The following is a 20,178-nucleotide window of genomic DNA, read 5'->3' as shown; positions in this document are numbered from 1 at the left end:
CCTGCAGATGCACCCAGTATCTGCCTGGTCACAGATTTCAGTGTACAAAAGGATTCTGTGCTTCTCCAATCTGTTTTTTGACAACTTCATGATTTTGGGTTTTGTCTTCTGGAGTACTTGCTGGGAGATGGAAGCATTTCCATTTTTATTTTATCTTGACCTTTTCTCACAGTAGGATTCCTTTTACATCTGTGACTTCAGATAGAAGTTATGAACTGGAGACAATTACATTTGGGTTTTTAAACTCTTTCAAATACCTTCCCCAAGGAAACAGTGAAAGGATAAAATATTACAGAGCAATAGTAATAAATCTGTGTTATTCCAAATTAGTGGGATATTAGTTGGTAATGCTGACTAAATCCCTTGAGGAGGAAAATGAATGTTTTGTATTCTTATTTTAATCACACAACTGGGGTCCTAATGCAGAGCTAAGACTGGGTAATGCTTCCTGTTTGCTTCATCTCACTGGTGGCAGAACACCTAGAATGGCTTTTTTCAAATTTTCACGGAATTTGTGACAGTCACTTAATATGGATTTTTCTTCTTCTAAAATCGAATGAGAGGGCAGGTGATGCTTTGGTCTTCTCCAACATGAGATGGAGTTTGGTAACAAAGCTGCTGTTGATTCTGCTCTCTGCTATTACTAAATTCAGCAGATACAGGGCGCAGCTCTTGGGTAAAATGTTACATTCTAAAGAATTGTGTGTAGACCTGTTTGGAGAATTTCCCTGGGAGATGTGTAAGCTTGGGTGTTCTGAAGTGTGAAAGTGCTGTTGATTCTATTATCACAGAATGAAATGGGTGTTAGGGGTTATTTGCTTGGGTACTTTCTCATGTTTCATACATTGCTTTATGAAACCAGGTGAGGATGTACAATCTTTTTTCTTTAGTTTCTTTAGTTTTTTTTCTTTAGTTTCAGGAAAATATACTAATTTTCAAAACTGTTTTTCTTTACAGTAAGTGGCTAATGCTTGTCACCTTTTTCAGGTTCTGTGTGGTACTGGGCTTGGTTTTAGTGAACCTGGTGAAGCCTGCTGAGTTCAGTCATCTTCTCACAAAAGCCTTCAACAACTTTCCCTTGAAGAGGGCTGCATTCCAATCCTCCTTCTTTCTCAACGCTCTAACATCTGACAGGAGTGTAGAAGCTGCTAGTACCAGCAGGCAAAATTCTCTTGGCATACTTAGGTGTAGCTGCCAATGATGCATTTCTTTATCTACAGGGTTTTCTGATCAAAAAGGAAAAGTTGTAGCCAAGGTGGGCTGAGGCAGGGTTGCTTGGGGCTGCTCATGTTCAGCCTGTGTGGGGTTTATGTTATCCCTGTCCTGCTGTCTTTGTGCTTGGGAAACTCTGCTCCCAAGCTTGCTTGTGGGCTTGGAGTTCCAGGGCTGGTTCCTGCAGAGGCTGAGGGTCATTCTGGTGATCCCCATGGAGAAGGAGGGTCAGGATGGTGATTCCTGGAGAGGCTGAGGGTGATTCTGGTGATCCCCATGGAGAAGGAGGGTCAGGATGGTGATTGCTGGAGAGGCTGAGGGTGATTCTGGTGATCCCAATGGAGGAGGAGGGTCAGGATGGTGATTCCTGGAGAGGCTGAGGGTGATTCTGGTGATCCCAATGGAGGAGGAGGATCAGGATGGTGGTTGCTGGAAAGGCTGAGGGTGATTCTGGTGATGCCCATAAGTCAGGAGGATCACTCTGGTGATCATGTTGAAGGAGGAGGATGGTTGTGGTGATCCTTGCAGAGGAGGAGGGTTGTTCCGGGGATCCTCATGGAGCAGGAGAGTTGTTCCAGGGATCCCTGCAGAGGAGGAGAATTATTCTGGGGTTCCTCATGGAGCAGGAGGGTGGTTGTGGTGCTGTTACGGGGGTTTGGGCAGCGGCTCCTGTTGCTGTCCGTGCGGGTGACGTGGTGTTGAACGCTGTGGTTCAGGCGCCGTGGCTGATTGCGGCTGCAGGGTGGCCCGAGGCTCTGCTGCGGTGAGGGGGTGCCTGTCCCGGTGTGTCCCGGCTCCTGTCCCGGTGTGTCCCGGCTCCTGTCCCGGTGTGTCCCGGTGTGCCCCGGCTCCTGTCCCGGTGTGCCCCGGCTCCTGTCCCGGTGTGTCCCGGCTGCTGTCCCGGTGTGTCCCGGTGTGCCCCGGCTGCTGTCCCGGTGTGTCCCGGCTGCTGTCCCGGTGTGTCCCGGTGTGCCCCGGCTCCTGTCCCGGTGTGTCCCGGCTCCTGTCCCGGTGTGCCCCGGCTCCTGTCCCGCTGTCCATCCCCGGTGTGCGGCAGCGCTCGGCCCCGCCGCCATGGCCGCAGCCGCGCCCTGGGGCCCCCTGCTGGGCACACGTGTCAGTGCACTTTGTTAACAAATGATGTCACGGGCCTCGGCCCATGACGCCAGCGTGACGTCAGCCCCGCCCCAGCCAATCAGCGCGGGGAAGGTTGGGATAGTGACGTAAACTGCCCTAGCAACAGTCGTCGCGGCGCCGACCAATCAGAAAATAGCTGTGGGCGGCCGTGAGCCAATGGGAGGCGGCGGAGGAGGACGGCGGCAGGAGGCAGGTCCCTCGCGCTCCCTCCGATAAGATGGCGGCGGCAGGAGTGATGGCGGCCGCCGCTGCTTTGTCTGCGCCCAGCGCCTGAGCGCCGCCCCGGCCCGGGCGGCCGCTCCGCTCCGAGCAGCGGCGGCGGAGTCATGACCGCAGAGCCCGTGAGGTACGGCCGGGCCGGGCGGCTCGGCGGCGGCCGCGCGGGGTGGGGCGGGGCCGGGCGCGGCGCGGCCCTGGCGGGACGGGCGGGGGATGGCGGCGGGAGGGCAGCGCCGCGCTCGGCCCGGGCGGCGGGGCCGGGCCTGGCGCGGAGGGCGGGAGGGGCCCGGGGGCGGCCCCCGCCCCACGTGCGAGCGCGGCGGGAGCTCCCCGAGCCCGCCGGGGCTGAGGCGGAGCGGCGGCAGCCAACGGCCGGCCGGGAAGCGGCGCTGAGGGAGGCGCCATGTCAGGCCGGGAATAAAGAGTTGTCTTTGTGTGCTTTCGGTTTTGTCCGAGTCCCCGGCGCTCTGCGCCCCGCGGTCCGGCACCCGCAGGCAGCCGCGGGCCTGACGTGAGGGGTTTTCGCCTGACCCGCCACGGATCTTCCAACCCTGCTGGAGAGGCATCGCTGTGTCTGTAGCGCTCGTCACTCTGCCTTTATTGCGTAAAGTTTTTTCCGAGGTCATCTATGTGTATCTTCAGCTCCCGCCTTATTTTGACTAGTTCATAACTACTGTGTCATTTTAGGTAAAACTTGAAGGGATAGCGGTTTTTCTGTTCTTTTGTATTGTTTGTTTTTGAAGCCTTAACATTTCCAATTAGGAATCTAGGAAAAAAAAAGGTTTTGATGATTATCAACACTGTTGACGTTAATCACATGCTGATGTAGGTCATGAGCGTTGCAAATGCACATTATTTGGTGCATGACTTCCCAGCAGTTTTTTCTGCGTGAATTTTTTCCCTTACTTTGTAAGATATGGATTGTCCATCTCTCATCCTTTCTGCTTCTCACTCCCATTTTCTCCCCTCTGTGTTCTTAAAGTGCTTTGACAGTTTAAACAACTTCTTTTGTTGGAGTGTTTTTGTTGTGTAGACTGAAGTGCTAATTAAGGGGCTTCCTCCTTTTTCTTCTCCAGCCCTTGAAATCAAGCATAGAATTTTATTTTGATCGAACAAAAAGATCTTGATTTACTGATATTTATGGTCTGCTTTGCAGTCACTATTAGTATTTTATATTCTGAAAAATGCTTTTCTGTTTGGAAAGCTTTGCTTTTTCCTTTTTTTTTTTTTTTAAATTGTGATTGTCATATTTTGTTCCCTGTTGTCCATAGTCTGGTTTCTTTTGAACCACTTGTTCCTGGTCTGTAATATGCAGGGTTTGTACTTAACCTTTTCCATATTCTTATGTTGTTATTAGTTTCACTATTAGTGTTACTAGCAAGGGGCTGCTTTGGAGGAAGAGGACACAGAAGCTCATACATTTTCCATGTAATTCTTAGATTGCCTGCAGAGAGGATGGGATTATTTCAGATTATTTGTCCTTTTGCAGATCAAAAAGCATGGACAGACTAGATCTGAGATTGTGTGCAGTCTTTGGGTGGGATCTGCCCACAGAGTAAGCAGCCCTGTGACAAACTGCTTTTAAGTAGGTGTGCATAACAATTTTTTGATGCTCCAAACTTTCCTTCTGTTCACGAACTCTGTTCTCAATCAGTTTAAACGTTTGTTATAATTCCCATTTTGTGTAGAGCTCATCTGGAGCAGTTTGTAACTCAAGGTCTGTGCCAGGAGCTGGACATGGCACTGGACGTTGCATGGGCTTTGCCTTGTTGTCCAGTTCTTCTTAAAACTGGAGGTGGAGAGAAGGAAATGAAGAAAAACATACTGTCTTCCTCTTTTGTTTCCATTTCCCACAAGTGGTGTTGGCTGTCAGCTGCCTGAGTTTGTGTCACTTCATCCTCTGCTCTCTGCAGTTTGTCCATGTCAGAGGTGTGCAGAAATAAAGTATAAATAACTGTATAAATAAAATAACTGGGGGATTGCTGTTAGAATTCTTGGTAAGATGTGCAAAAAACTGAATTTCGATGGAAAATCTATTCCCAGCACTTGTGGAAGATAGACTTAACAGTGTTTCAGAGGAAAATCATCAATCCATACTAGTCTGCTCCCAGAGAAGTTTTAAACTTTTGTTACAAGAATACTTTTATTTAATATCAAGATCTTAGGAGTCTGCCGTGTCCCAAATAGGAAATTTAGAATTAAATTTAGAAAACTGGAGTAACCTAAGAAACTTTTAAAAAGTGCTGCCTCTATAAATGTTTATAAAGATGCCTCAATAACTTTTGCCCAAAAAACTTATTTTGTTTTTTTTTTTTGTTGTTGTTGTTGTTTTTGTTTTTCTTTTTTTTTTCCCTTGTCCTTTTCTCTTCAAGAGGAGGAATCTTTGTCATAGTGACCTAACCTGTTCCTGCCACTTCACACATTGTACAACATAAGCACAGCAATAGGAAACGAAAGTAAGCTTTGAATTTTCCTCACTTGAAGTATTTGGTAGTCAAGAAATGTAGGGTTTTGTTTTTTTTTTTTAATTGGCAAAATAGGCTTCATTCTTGGGGTTTTTTAATCCAGATTCTTTGCCTCACGTTGTATTGGTCACTTGGTTTTAAAGTTTTTATTAAATTGTCTGCATTTTTGAATCAGTTGTATGTCTTTGTTCTGAGTGATATTGCAGTGTTGTTTGAGTTGTGTTACTTGATGCCACAATGATATAATTGGAAGTAAGTCAACACCAATATTCTGCATTCCCTAAAGGGACAGTGAAAGTTCTGTGTCTTCCACACTGTTCTGGAATGGGCATAGGCAGATTCTTCAGCTCTTCCTGAAGAAGAGCAAAACTGTGTGATCTTCAGTGCCAGCTGTGCCCCAAAATGAGTATCTGCAGTACTTAAATGAAATTATCTGAGAGGAACTTACTGCAGAGACTTTGTTATTTCTGGTTTTGTACAATACTGTCTTTTAGAGCTTTGCAAACTTTCTGTCAGGGTCTTTATAGGGCTTAACTGAAGGTATCTTAATTTTCTAGGAAACTATTTGGTGGGTCAGAGGGGTTTGTAATACAGATTCTGCAACAGGGTGATCTTAACATTGTGGGGATTTGAAAATCTCACTTTTCTGTTACAGACCAGCTCCTTGTACCCTCTGCTTGAAGGGTCAGAAAGAGACTGCTTTTTATGTGCCTATACCTCACCAAAAGAAAATATCCAAGTAATGCTAAAATATGTTGTGTTAATCATAAAAACAAATGTCTTCAGCCTGTGACCAAGAACATTTTAAATTGGATTACCAGAATTGTCTTTTATAAAGGGAAAGCCTAAGGATAGTGCTGAACCTCATGAAATCACATTTTGTATTGCTGGAGCTCAGCTCGTGCCTGCAGGTGATTTGGAAACATGAATGAGTTCATGGATTGGTCAGTGGCAGGTTGTTCCCTTGGTGTGGCAGCAGGAGAAAGCAGAAATTGTAGCAATTCCGTGGCAAATATAATGGAGGGTTTTATGTTGACTTTAAAAGAGGTGAAGTGTCCTGATTTATTTACTAAAGGAGGAGCATAAAGCTTTCACTGTGATGAAGTGTAGCTGCCACTCGGAGTTGAGTGATGGATTGGTTTGTGTTGAGGGTTTTTTGTTTTTGTTAGAGAAGAAACCTTGAAAAAATCAAGAACTTGGTAACACAGGTTGCTGACCAATGTCAGCTGTAGTGCCATTGAAGCAGTTCATTTGCAAGTCCAAAAGCTGCATAATTGTAGAAATTTCTATCTGAGTGGGTCCAGCTGTAGGTTGTAATAGGTTCAGCCTAGAAGATTTGTTGGGCAAATGCATCTGTCATATAAAACAAGACTGAAAAATAGGCAGTAAATTTGAGACTGAGGTGGCTTTTGTCCTGTAAAATGAAAACCTGTGCTTTGGAGTTATATGTGCTAGACTGAGCTTCCTTTCCTGAATCAACAGAGTAAGGTGTGCACTTCACATGATTTTTGTCTCATAAGGGTGAAAATGTGTTTATATTTTCAAGTGGTGGCTTCAGTCTTTTTCAGCTTGCAGGGGTGTTTCACCATTGAAGTTACACTTCAGTGTGGCATTGAAACCAACGTAAAGATGAGGTTGTTTGTCTTACTTTTGCCTGGTGGATTTGTGGTAATGTTGCTTGTTTGGGTTTTTGTAAGATCTCATTAAGGAAACAGGTTAAAAACAAAGTTTGTTTTTTTTTTTCACTTCTTAGTGAATGAAGTGTGATAACTGACACCATGTGAACAGAAAGAAATTATGTAAGCTTCCTTGAACAGAATAAAGGGTCTCTTAGTGACTTTGACTTGTTGCTTTCTCATTCCCCTTGTGTGTCTGGAGGAAGATAACTGTTTACTTATCTGAACCTGTTATGGTGTATTTAAGCTCCAAAATTACTTCATCCACATCACTGAGAGTCTTCAACAGCACCAGGTATCACTTGATTAAGCCTCCATGGATTAAAAGTCAGTTCTAAGCAAAGTAAAAAAGTGAGTGTGTGTTAACCAAGTGTTAGGTGCAGAATCCCTGATGAAGTGCTGGATGCCTCCATCTCTTTTCAGTCAGAGCTTTAGTGTTCAGGTGTTTTCTGATGTATCTGATCTAGCTATTTCAGTGTGGTACAATTCCTCCTAAACACAAGAGAAGTGCTTTGCTGTGATAATGGTCAAACACAGGCAGCTCACCCAGAAAGGTTGTGGGGCCTCCATCTATGGAGTCACTTGGAACCTGGCTGGACACTGTCCTGGGTGGCCTCCTGGACCTGTCTCTGCTTGTGCTGAGGGCTGGACATGGGGACCTCCAGAGCTCCCTGCTGTGGGGTGGAGGAGGGAGGAGAGGCCTGAGGGTGGATGGCATCAGGTGTGTGCAGGGTGTGAGGGTTTGTGTCCTTGGGCAGCAGAGCTGCTTCATGCCAACACAAACACAGTGTGACTCCTGAGTGTAAAACCTCACTTGTTTTGGCAGAATTGGTGTCTCAGTGTCAGTAGGGTCTAAAATATGAATCTGATCTAGGACTTACAGTGTCATCTTGCTTTTGCCTGCAGAAAACCATCATTGAGTTCAAAAACAAACACTGGGATGAAGTGCTCTGTTTTCCCACATTATAAAACCGTATTTTACTTGTTCAAGTAATATGATGGTAGGCTGATTTTATTTTCTGGTTTTATATTTTTTCTGCACAGAAGTAGGTTTCTTAGGACATGGCAGGTGTGGTGTGTTCACTCAATTTTTTAAATTGGGATAAGAAAATAAAACAACTCCTACTGGACATTTTTTCCTCTTTTGCTCTTTCCCACAGCTTTAAGCTATTTCATTCATGTGTGTTCAGCCACAATATTGACATATTTTATGTGAAACAACAGTGTAGGCTCTACCCTTGTAACTGAACTCTTTGAATTGGGCTAATTCTAACCCTTCTTCTTCTCATCAGGAAAAACTTTTATGAAGATTAGCAGATGACAGAATATTGGCCTGATTATATCAAGGCTTAGGAGTAGTCTCTTCCCACCATCCTAAATAAAATACTGTGAGTTTTGCTGTGGCTTGTTGGATTTCTGCTGTTCACACAGGGATACAGTTTGAAGCAGAGCATGACCAGCAGTTTAAAAGTACATCTGGTTTTATTTTTCTTTAATTATTTTTCCTAAGGATTGTTTAATTTTGTCTGCTTAATAGTTGTTCTGCAGTGTTTCAGTTTCAAAAGTGAAAAATGACTGAGACTTAATTTGAAGCAACTGTAAACATGAATTGAAAAAACTTGTGCCTTGAACTATTTGAAAAGTTTAAACATAGAAAAATCTTAGATAAGTGTTGAATTTAAGGAAGATGTGGTTAAAAAAAGCATCTTTGTCAACATTGGGATAGATAAAAGCTGGAAAGGACTCCTGTGCCACTTTCAGGAGCCACTGAAATGCACATAAGGGACACTTGTTTAGAGTTATAGTTGGTAGGTGTTTGTTTAAAGAAAATGCAGCTTTCAAATTATTATTCCAGATGTTGACAATAACTGAGACATTCCCCACTTCCACTTTTAAAGTGTCTTTAAAAAGCAAATAGAAACTGAGTGCAGTAACAAGGTTTCCAGTGCAGTTTCAGAGGATAGTCCAGTGTGTCCTGGGTTTGCTGCTGAAGTGGTCAGTGCTGCTCCTTCCACTGCCCTGGTTATGAATTTTCATCACCTCGCCTGCCTTCAGAAGAAATACCATCATGTGAATGTGTGGCAAGCTGGATCCAAATGAAAACTTTGTTAAAATTTCATTTGTCCAAGGTGATGTGATTTGCTTTGGGGAAGGACAGTCACCAGCTGGCACAGGGGGTGAGCTTGTGGTGGGTGCCCACTGTGTCACTGCCCCTCCTCAGCTGGGCAGGGGAGGGAGAGGACAGTGAAAAGTTCAGGTTGGGATAAGGACAGGGACATCACCCAGCAAGTGCCAGCACAGGCAAAACAGACTCTGCCTGGGGAAATCAGCTTAATTTATTGCTAGTAAATCAGAGTACGGTAATGAGAAATAAATCCCCAATGTTCAAATACCTTCTGCCCATCCCTTCCTTTCTCCCAGGTTCAACTTTACTTCATTCTCTGCCTCCTCCTGGTGAGCAGTGCAGGGAGTGGGGTCCCTCCCATGGGAGATGGTTTTCCATGGACTTTTCCTATGAGCCTCCTTCCCATGGGCTGCAGCTCTTCCGGGACTGCTCCAGCAGAGGGTTCCTTTGGGCTCACAGCCTCCTTTGGGCATCACCCTGAGCACGTGTGGGCTCCTCCTGATGCCTTGAGAGGCTCCTGGAACAGAGGCTGGACAGAGCTAAAGGAATAAAGCAGGGATTTATTAAAAGGCCTTCACAGGATTCACCTTGGGCAGTGCAAGAGCCTGGCTGAGGCTACACCCAAGATGGACCCAAGTCAGGAGTTTTCACACTTGTATAAGTTTTGGTCCATTTCCATTTTGGGGTTAATTGTCCAGTTACAGCTCCAGGTGATGCAGTCCCATCCTCCCAGGTTGCTTTCCTCCATTCCCTGTTGTTTGCACTTTTTGGGCATGAAGCTGCAGCAGTGTCCTTGGTTGTGGGGCTGGAAAAGGATTGTTTTGTCTGACTGAGCTGTGAGAAGAACTTGCCATCACTTTATATAAAGTTCAGAGTTATATACTAATGCAGTACATAATCTGGAAAATATGAAAGAAAACTTAAGGCATCACTCCATGGGCTGCAGGTGGGTCTCTGCTGTCCTGTGGACCCCCATGGGCTGCGGGTGGGTCTCTCCTCTGAGCTGATGTGCTTTCTCCCCTGGCCTCAGTGTCTGTAGGGTTGCTGCTATCACATACGTGCTCCTCTCTCCCAGCTGCTGTTTTGCAGCAGGTTTTTTTCCCTTCCCAAACACATAATCCCAGAGGCACTGTGGGCACTGCTGATGGGCTCAGCCTTGGCCAGCAGTGTGTCCCTCTTGGAGCAGGCTGATGTTGGCTCAGCTGGACATGGGAAAAGCTTTTGGCATCTCTGCGCAGAAACTTGTAACCCCTGTAGCCCCCCACTACCAGAGCCTGGCCACACAAACCTGGTACAGGTAAGAACATCCAGGGAGCAGCACTCAGCAGCCTGTTGGAGTGAAGCGTGTTATGTCTAGATTGTGACACAACCTGTCTGGCTCTTTATTTATTCTAATTATTAGTGGACTCATTTATAGGTAATTTGCCTACTCTGGATGTTTTGTTACCCTGTAAGGGCCAGGCATTTATTGGTTGCTTTGACAGCACTTGCTCTGAATGTAGGTAAGGAATGGTACATTCCAAGGTAGCTCCCAAGGTCACAAATCAGGTTCAGGGCCAAAACAATAATAGCAGGCACCTTCCCTTTCTGTCCTGTTTTAATTAGGCTGAACAGTGTTGAAATAGCTCTGCAGTGGTGGGGGAGCCATTTGCTTAGAAAACTCAAGTGTGAAAACACTAATAGTGTGGGGACTGTCAGTGTAGAGGAGCCTGTTTGCCTCAGTAGTGCTTCAGAGATGGTTCTACAGTTTTAGGCTCCGATGTTTATTGAGAACCACACCTTTATAGGCTGTGATCAATTAATAGTGTCTGGGTCTGTACTGCAAAGAATAAGCCTTTTTCAGTAGCAGCTTTAAACAAAAATAATAGATTGTTATTTCTCAAGTAGAAATGAATGACATAAAATCACTTTTGTACAAAACCAGATGAAGTGCTGCCCTAAATTAATATTTTGTTAAGTGTAACACCTTTACTTAGATTTGACCTGGTATTCCTAAACAAAGGCTTATGGTACAAAATGATGAATAATCAAGAGACAAAGCAAGTTGAGAAGACGTTTTAGTTTTAGTTTGTATATAATTTTTTTTATTGGTTGCCAGCAAGAACACCTTGCTCTGAAAGTGGTAATTTTACGTTAGTTAGGATAAGAGTTGATGAATGGTAGTAGATAATGTTCCAAGTATTAGTCACAAAGACACATGCATATTATTCTGAATTCATTCTGTATTGACAGTAGTAATACTGAACTCATGTGTAGCTCCTATTTTCTTTCTAAAATGCTGTTACCAAAACAAGTTATTTATAAACTAAATTAACAGAATTCCACATGTGTGGCTTTTTTTGTTGTTGTTTTTACTACCAAAAATGTACTTTCATGTGGCCTTTCTAAATGTGCTTTATTTCTTCAGACCATCTGGAATGGATATAAAATCTCTTTATATGCTTTTATTATCAAATAATTCTGAACAACTCTAATTTTTTTTTTCACTTAATGCAAGTAAATTATCATTAAATCTACTTCTAAAGGAGAGCATGCAAGCTGTTAAGACAGCAGTGTATCATTATCATCTTCTGTAATGTTTTCCAAGTATGCCTTCCATCCATGAGAAAAAGGGAAGCCCAAGATTAGGGAACTGGCAGTTGTGTAGCAGCATGAGTCCAGTAATTAGAGGGAAAGACTTTTGGACAGATTGAGAGAAAAATTTTAAGGTACTCTTGAGAATTAAAGAGCTTTGTTCTGCTCTTTCAGACTTGCTCCAGTGATTGATGGTACGTATGTAGTCTCAGAAGAAAAGTGCCCTTCACTCATGCAGAAAATCTTTTCATTGCAAAGTGCTATTTTGTTTTATTTTGAGTACCTCAGGTGATTTAAAGAAGAGCAGATTATTTTTTTTTTCAACGGATGGTTTATGCTGTTTTATGTGGTTATTTTCACTGGTTGGAATAGTCACTGGCACTGATGTGAGGATGTTCACTCATGGCTCAAGAGAGCACTCAGCTGCACATCCTTCTGATAAAATGAGATTCTTTTTTAGCAATAACAAATTGAAAGTCAGAAGTTAATAAATTGATGTGTTCAGAGAAACAGTAGTGATGGTAAAGGTGACTGCGCAGGTTGAGTACTCAAAAGTTCTTAGGACCAATAAAACAGGCACAGAAAATGTAATTTCTTCTTGCTATTAGAAGACAATTTTGAAATTAATGGGGAAACAAGCAGTGGGAAGGGTGGAAAGCCTTTATCCTTCATCTGGGCTCACTTCTGCTGGGGCTAGGGTAGGTCAGGAGTGGAAAAATGTCTGGAGCAGCAGATAAGGGGTGATGAGTCAGGAGAGATCAGCTGCAGATTCCAGAGGGCTGATAAGGGAGCAAACAGCTCCCTGGCACTGAACAGGGGCTGAGCACCCTTGGCCACGGTCAGGGCAGCTGCAAAAGCCTTGTCCTGGGAAATTGTAGTTTTGGGAGAAAGAAGCCATGTGAAATGCCAGGGGTAGCATGGAGGTTATGGAATGGAACAACTTGGTCAGGCAAGCCTGCCATCGAGATGTTGATTTTTACTGTAGTCAGTAATGTACTCAAACCTCAAAATTACCCCAGGAGTAATGTACTCCTGGGGTCTGAAAGTGTCTAGTGAAAGTTGCCAGGGGATTATTTTTTATGAATTAATCATCAGCGCTTTAACAAACAGATCAAGAAATGATCTGGTCCTGCATGGTTGTTTCTTGACGAAATTAACACCACACAACATATATGGAGGTGGTAGATTTAATAAAAGTTTTGCATCAGCAAACTTTCATATTCAGTGGACCTGTCATATTCACTGAACTATTCACTGTCATATTCAGTGGACCTGTTTTTTTCTAAGTTTGCAGGTGGAACTCTTCTGTTAGTTCTAGTGGTTTATATCCCAAAGGTGACATTTTTGGTAATGAAATAAAGATTTTATTATTCTTACCTGGCGGGACTCTAACAAGTAGAATATTAATTTTTTGCTGCCTTCATGTCAATAGCAGCATTACCACTCAGACTTTCTTGATTTTTGTCAATAATTGTATTGAATATAATTGTATATAAGCAGTGAAAAATACTTAAAATATACTTTTTATACTTTTTTGTCAATAGGGCTGCACCTACTGTTTCACTTAGTATTTAGAAAAATAATATGTTTTTTATTTGCTCTGATATACTCATGCAGAAGCAAATGTTTACATCTCTTGTGGATGTGTATTAATTGAGATAAAAATAAGCTTTCAAGCTTGATAAATTGAAGTGAGATGTGTAGGTAACTCTGAGTATTACTTGTATTTTAACAGTGAAAGCAAGTTGAATACATTGGTACAGAAACTCCATGACTTCTTGGCTCACTCATCAGAAGAATCTGAGGACACAAACTCTCCTCCAGCATTATCTAAAAACAAAAGTATAGGTAAAAAGACATTTTATGTTAATTTTCAATGTATATGTGATTCTAAAGTAAAATAAATTGATGTTGTTATTTCACTATATCACACTTTACTGGAGTAATTATACCAAGTCTTAATGTGATTTAAGTGGTGGATAGCTTGATGAATACACAATAGGCCTTTGATAAAATATTTATTTCAGTTCTGAATCTTCCTAAAGGTGAAAAAACCCTAATCTTCTGGTAATTTCTGTTCTCTGAAACATGAGATATCAGACACACACGTATTTGCTCTGCTAGGAGTTCCTTTTCCAGTTTTTCTGAATTTATAAATGCAGTGTCTTGGTTTTTCTGCTGTAGTAATGCTTTTGCAGTCCTTGTAGGTGTGGGAGAAGTTCTGGAGATGGTGCTTTCATAGTAATTTGAAAAAGATTTCTACATATAATCTGGAAACATTTGAAAAGAAAATAATACTTTTAAAAAAACTTGAGTCCTGCACTAGGTCAAAATTGATAATAGACATTTTTACTTCTAAGTTAGAAATAGGTAACAAAGTTTAAACACTTTGATGACAATGATTAAAAGTGAAATTATTTCATATCAGTACAGAATAAAATCTGTTTCCAAATTTAACTGGTTAAATTTGTTTCTTAGTTTAACCTGGACTGAATTCAGATGCAAAACCTTTCAATCTCTACTGCTTAATGAGCTAAAAGTTGTGTTGATATAGTGGAGTGCAGGAGAAGAGTGTGCTGGCTGTATTAGAGTTTATTTTCAAACTCCTCTTGTCTTAAGTAATATCTTCCATGGGCTTTCTGATGTGTAGGTTTTATCTTTTAATGCTTTGTTTAGAGAGTCTGCTGCCTGTGGCACTCACCTCTTCATGTCAGCATCAAGCTGAACTGTTAGCACAGGAAAAAGAAACTACTCATGTGGTGCCTCAGCAGAACAGTAAAATAAACTGTGATGTAGATGCATCTCAAAGTGAAATATTTCTGAGGAGCACACTAGGAAAAAGAAATCTTCTCTCTATCCTCTGTAGTTAAAAATCAGCATTTAGTTCCTTGCTGTAAAACATAGATTGTCTTTGAAATGGATACACTTGCAAATTCATTGCAGGCATATTTTAGTGTTGGTTTTGAGATCTAAAAGAACATATTAAAGTTGAAGAGTCAGGATTAAACATATAAATATTGGGAAATGCCAGAATTTACTGTGCAAATTTCCTTCCCTTCCTAATGTTCTGTGCATAACAAAAATGTCTTTGGCAAGTGTGCTTGCTTTTTTTTTTTTAATCCAGAGTGCTCGTTACAAGCAGAAGTTATGGATGTGACTGGGGCCAAATCAGATTTATGTAGTAATGGATCTTGTTTTGTTCCAGCATTTGGAGGATATGTGAACTATTGGGTAGTGTTGTGGGGTGGGAGATGATTATGAACTTGGTTAAGTGTGGCCTAGGAAGGCTGGATGTTAGAAATCAGTTGGGTATTAGCTGCTACTACTTCATACCCTAAACTTTTGTCCCTGCCACACACAGAGGTCAGTTAAAACGGAAGCAATACTTGCTTTATAGCCTTAATAATGTTCTTTATCCTCTCTGCTCTGGAACTGGATGTCTCTCTCCTTTCCACTGCATGGCTGCCAGCATGCAAAGCTCAGGAGAGCCAGCCTGCCTGCTCTTGTTCCAGGAGTGGGGCAGCAGTCCCAGGAGAAGCTCTGCTCCCTGGCAGCCCTGGAGTGGCTGGACAGGACCAGCAGTGAGCTGGAGGGGATGGCTGCAGCACACGGGGCCCTTTGGTGGGCACACGGAGAAACTGGCACTGCAGCACGTTCAGCTGCTTTTGGAATTGCACATGTGCATCAGGCTGCCAGCCTGAGTGCAGTCTGCATTCACTGGGGCTGCCAGAGCAGGGAAAGCTCTGCCAAGATCTCCAAGCTGCTATTTTCCATGGGTTTACCACTTGGGCAGAGTTGGTCAAGAGTAGAAGGTGGGCAGTATCCAAGCTCCAGCAGAAATGTCACCCTCCTTCCACCTCTCAGGTTCCTCCCTCACAACAGGGAATGCCTATAATATTTTAGAGAAGTTTCAGGTACTTAAAAAGGCCAGAAACATTGTCTACTTTCATTTTGTATTTCCTCCTTCACATTTGGAAATGGCTGGATGATTTTCCCTGCAATTTACTCAGTTCTGCAGAGGTCAAACATCCAGCATTGAATTCTCTAAGTGATTCAGTTTTTTCAAAGTATAGAAGTAAACCGTTTGGTTTTCTCCAAAACTGAAGTTTAAGGATAAAGAGGTTGCAGTGCTAGTAGTCTTCTGTTAAAAATCACAAATAATCCTGAAAAGTATCCTGTAATTATATTTCCTACTCAGTAGCATCTTATAAAAACCTGCTGTTCCTAAATTCTTGAAGCAGCTTCATACAGGACTCATTCAATCACTGAACTGCAAACTTTCCCTTCCATTTCCAAGATTGGTGGATTGGAGCAGGTGCCAATAGGTTGCAGGTCTTGAGGCTTTATATTCCACAGTTCCCAAGCTTGAGAAACAGGAATTCTCATCAGAACTTGGATCAAATGGGTTTTTTGTCTGTGCTTCCATGATGACAAATTTAATATTTTGTTTCTTATGTCAAGATGTGTGAGAGAAGATACTTGTTGTAAATTCTTAGATATCAGCAAAAATGCACTAATGATATTATTTCTGCATGCAGTTGCACTTGCAGTGCTTCAGTATTATCTTCACCAACAGTAAGGCTCCCAGGGACTGAACTAAAAAGGATTTCTGAATTATTTCTGTAAAATTTATGCCACACAATGGAATGTCTTTTCTGTTATGCAGCAGTTTGTCTCTGGAAGTCACTGTTCTCTGTGTCCAGGCTGGTGAAACATAAACAATGCTGTGATGTGCAGTATGAAGAGCTTCTGATGTTCCTTGTATTTCAATGGACTCCTTTGATTTCTCTCCATAGGTAAAAGTAGAGAACCTAAAGGAAGTCCAGCTTCAATGGAGAACAACAGGGACGAGGTAGGAATAAAAATACTTTTGAATTTTACTTGCATGTCAAGTGCGCAGTGCCTGAGTTCACTCTGTTGATTTTGCAATAAATACTTCAATAACACTGTCAGAAGCACCCACTAATGTCATTCCCCTTCACCCTATTGCTCAGATAACAGTAGGTACTTAGTTGTTCTTTATATGCTTTTTTTGGGGAGGAAAAAAAACCCACACTGGATCTATGTTAAACTGAGCAGAAATTTTTCACGTGGTGTTTGCTTCTCTCTGTTCTCCTATTGGAAACACTCTGGTGGACAAGATCTTAACATGGTAGAGAAAACACAAGTACCAGTGTCAGGCCTTAGTTTGCCTTTACTGCTGTAAATTCAGGCATTTTCAACTGCCTGGACCTAGCTGTGATCTGAGTGCAAAAACAATTGAAAAAATCAGTTTTTCTCTGAAGACAGCTGGTGCTTTCTGGCCCATGAGCCACTTACCAAGAGTCTGTTCCGCTGGCTCTTTGTGGGCGCAGGCTGCTGCTACTCCTGAGTGCCAGGGCCCTCTGCAAGGCTCTGTTGGACAAGGGGATGGTTTCTTCATGTAGCAAGAAGAGCATTCCCAAACCTGTGTGAGCTGCTGACTTCTGACTTGAAACTCCAGAGATTCAGTTGAACTGAACTGGCATGACTGTTGAAATTGTCACTTGTAGCTACTGCTTTTCCTGCTGCTCTTTTTAAAATTATTTTTTTATAAGGGCACTGGTGTTTTCTGAGTTGTTTCTAGTTAATGCAAGAAACTGGTTTTCGACAGTTCCCTTGGATATAAATGTGTTGACTTGTACATTTTTTTCTTGTTTCTAGGGGAGTAGCTCTTCAGAAAGAAACAAATCCTTAGGATCATCCCGTTCCAAAAGGTTGGTTTGGAAAACAAAAACAAATAAAACCAAATAAATTCGGTTTTGGGTGTGGGAAGCCATAGAAAAGTGGGTGCACTGTGTCAAATATTTTTGGTCCACACTAGTATAAGTTCATGAAGTTATAGAGTGTTGGTAAAACAAATACCTCATCATACACTTAAAATTCAAACCATTTCTCAGGATAAAAGGTTAAGATGCTAAAGCTTTATTATTATTTACAAAGACAAGATTATCCCATATCTTCAGGACAAAGGAGTTCTTACAAGTGCTATTTATACATGTAGGATTCTTCCAAAAATGTTAATTTGGGTCATACAGAAAAAGAGGTTTTATGTGCTTCACTAGTGGAAGAGTGCAACATCAGACTGTGCTGTTGAGTTGTCCTGTGCAGCAACTGCCATTTGCTGTATCCCTGCTTTTTCTTTTTCCTTCTTTGATATAAAAAGTATGGAGTGAATTGTATACCAACTGCTTGAACCTGCAGGAAACAAATTATTTGTGTCCCAAGTAAGAGCAGACTTAGTCCAGTCAAACTCCTCCTCATCTGCTCTCTGCTAGTGGTCACTCAAATTCTGTCCTCTGTGATTTTTATTAAATCCCAGTGAACAGTGCAGGGAGTTGAGCTTTCAGCAGCTGCCTTAGTACTGCTCTTTAGAAGTCTGTATCTCTTTTCTCCCTCCTTTTTAGCCAAGTTGCTTTATTTTATCATGTCTGCTGGAATTAATGTTCTTCAGTCTCCTTTTTATGTTTATCTTGATGCCATATTTGCAAGTGTGATTTTATATTTGGCTTTAGTTTCTCCCTCATCTTTAGAATCCAGTGTCCTGCTGAACTCTTCCCATTTATATATTTTTTTTAGTCCTGTTTTTGCTTCTGGTCTTACCACTAAAGGGATTTTCACTCATGCATTTCTCATACTGTACCTTATATTGACAAAACCAGTATCCTGCAGTATTCAGTATCCCATTCATGCATTGCCTTCAGACTACTGAAAAATTTGCTCCATATTTTGTATTATTTTCTCCCCATCCTGACCTAGTAAGTTCATTCATTATCATTGATTCAGTTTTAAATTGTTTGTGTGGAGTTCTGTCAGCTGATCCTTTTGTTCAGTAGTTGGCTTTTTAATTTTTTTCTGCATTTCCTTCATTTTCTTGCAAGCATCTCTTCTGCCAAGATGCTTTTTGTAGTTTGCTAATATCTTTGTGTTCTCTTTGTGCTGCCTCTTAAACATGGAATGATGGCTAAAATTCATTCATCTGTGTTTCATTTAGACTTCTTTCCTGGAATTGTAACTTCCTTAAAAATACATCACACCTTGATTTTACAACAAAAAGATTTTATTAGTATATACTTCTATTCCACGTGGGAGGGGAGAAATTTTATTCCAAACCAGAAAATTATCCTACAATTATATATTAATAACTTGGAGCATCCCAGCTCATAATGTCTTTAATTAGTTTAAAAATAACTCCGTTTTTCACAGTTCATATGGTGTTTTGCTTGTAAAGCTTACCTGAATTGCAGTTTGTACTGTTTGTCAAAGCATGGGGTTTTTTTTCTGTCTATGCAGGAAACCTACAGTTGTAACAAAATATGTTGGGTCAGATGATGAACAAATAGTAGATGAAACTGTAAATGAAGATATTTCAAATGAGAACTCAGAGAATGATGTAGATATGCAAAGCTTGCCTAAAGGTAGGTCATGGGTTTTTTTTTCCTTTTTTTTTTTGCTTCTGAAGTCAGCAATTTAGCCAAGATTATAATGCAGCATAAATAATTCACTAGAATGCACATGTTTCAGTAAAATGCCTCTTGAAGGTCCTGTTGATTTTCTGCCCACAAAAATGAGGGACCTGAGCACTTTCAGTTTGGAGCCCAGCAGATTTTAATCTCTGGGTGCACAAGGATGTGCTGGTGGCTTAATTTCAAATGCCTGCTGACATCTGTATAAAACCATCACAAAACCAAGGAAATTATTTATTCTGTTGTTTTGCAGGAGTCTCAACCTCTGTCACTTGGAGGTCTTATTTTACTGTTCTGTCTTTGGGGTTATTAGCAATTAGATCAACAAAAGCAAAACTAACTCTGGGGGAAAATGCCATTATTGGATCTATTTTAAGCACCTTTTAGAAACAGTTAATACTGCAGACCTGCATCCCTCTGCTCTTAGCTGCAGTGTGAGTTGGATTAATCTCATCCATTTCTTACCTATGAAAGTTATAGGGAAAATTGCTGCTGTTCACTGTATAAGTAGCAGTATTGAGAGCAGTCACTCTAAAATGATTTTTTTTTCAGAATATTAGATTATTTTTAGTGTCCTCACAACAAAACTGGGCCCTTAAATAGGAAAGATTTGGTTTTTCCTTCATGTAATTTTGATTAGTACTTTATTTAAATGAAAATGTCAGATTTTGAATCTTGTTAAAGACAAAGCAGGTTTTTATTGTACTGCTTTTTTGTGTATTTCAAACTGAAATAAATGAAAATGAGGGAAACTGAATAGAAGGGGCAAAGAGAGGAGAGCATAGGGTTTTGAGGGGTTTAAGTGATGTCCTTTATCGGTAGTAAGTGCCTGTCCTGCACCCCTCAGCAGTGTGACAGCCTGTCCTGCACATGCCACAGCAGAGCAGAAAGAGCAGAATTTGCTCCTCAGCCCATTCAGTCCTTGGCTTCTGTCCTACAGCTGCAACACAGATGTAGTTTGAAATGTGTGCTGTTGGTTTTGGGGTGTTTTTTTTTTTGTTTTTTTTTTTTTTTTTTTTTCTGTGAACATCTGTACATTCAAAACTTCGTTACGTTTTAGTCTACAGATTACAATTTTTTTTTGTTGGCTTTATTAATCAGAACTTTTGCCCTTCACTTGGATGTGTAATGGTTTCCAATTTCTAAATAAAATTATTCTAGGTACAGTGGTTGTACAGCCTGAGCCAGTGCTGAATGAAGACAGAGATGATTTTAAAGGGCCTGAATTTAGAAGCAGAAATACCGTTAAAATGAAACCTGAAGCTCCCAAAAAGCGTGGAGGTAAA

General features: G+C 41.7%; 1 protein-coding gene across 3 annotated transcripts in view; it reads left to right on the top strand.

Moving 5' to 3' along the window:
* Positions 1-2,499: 2,499 nt before the first annotated feature.
* ATRX (ATRX chromatin remodeler) overlaps positions 2,500-20,178 on the top strand; it is a 67,135-nt gene continuing 49,456 nt past the window's right edge. The window contains exons 1-6 of one of the 3 annotated variants that reach the window (XM_030272887.4): positions 2,501-2,695; positions 13,144-13,256; positions 16,205-16,260; positions 17,091-17,143; positions 18,720-18,844; positions 20,054-20,173. In XM_030272887.4, the coding sequence (XP_030128747.4) occupies positions 2,676-2,695; positions 13,144-13,256; positions 16,205-16,260; positions 17,091-17,143; positions 18,720-18,844; positions 20,054-20,173 (487 nt within the window). In that variant the 5' untranslated portion in view covers positions 2,501-2,675. Of the gene's footprint in view, positions 2,696-13,143; positions 13,257-16,204; positions 16,261-17,090; positions 17,144-18,719; positions 18,845-20,053; positions 20,174-20,178 lie in introns of all 3 variants that reach the window. The other 2 variants (XM_030272888.4, XM_030272893.4) reach the window with 2 other exon arrangements.

The sequence above is a fragment of the Taeniopygia guttata genome, chromosome 4A (assembly GCF_048771995.1).
Source record: "Taeniopygia guttata chromosome 4A, bTaeGut7.mat, whole genome shotgun sequence".
Classification (NCBI taxonomy): domain Eukaryota; kingdom Metazoa; phylum Chordata; class Aves; order Passeriformes; family Estrildidae; genus Taeniopygia; species Taeniopygia guttata.
The sequence above is the reverse complement of the archived record's forward strand: the minus strand, read 5'-3'. Positions and strand labels throughout refer to the sequence as shown.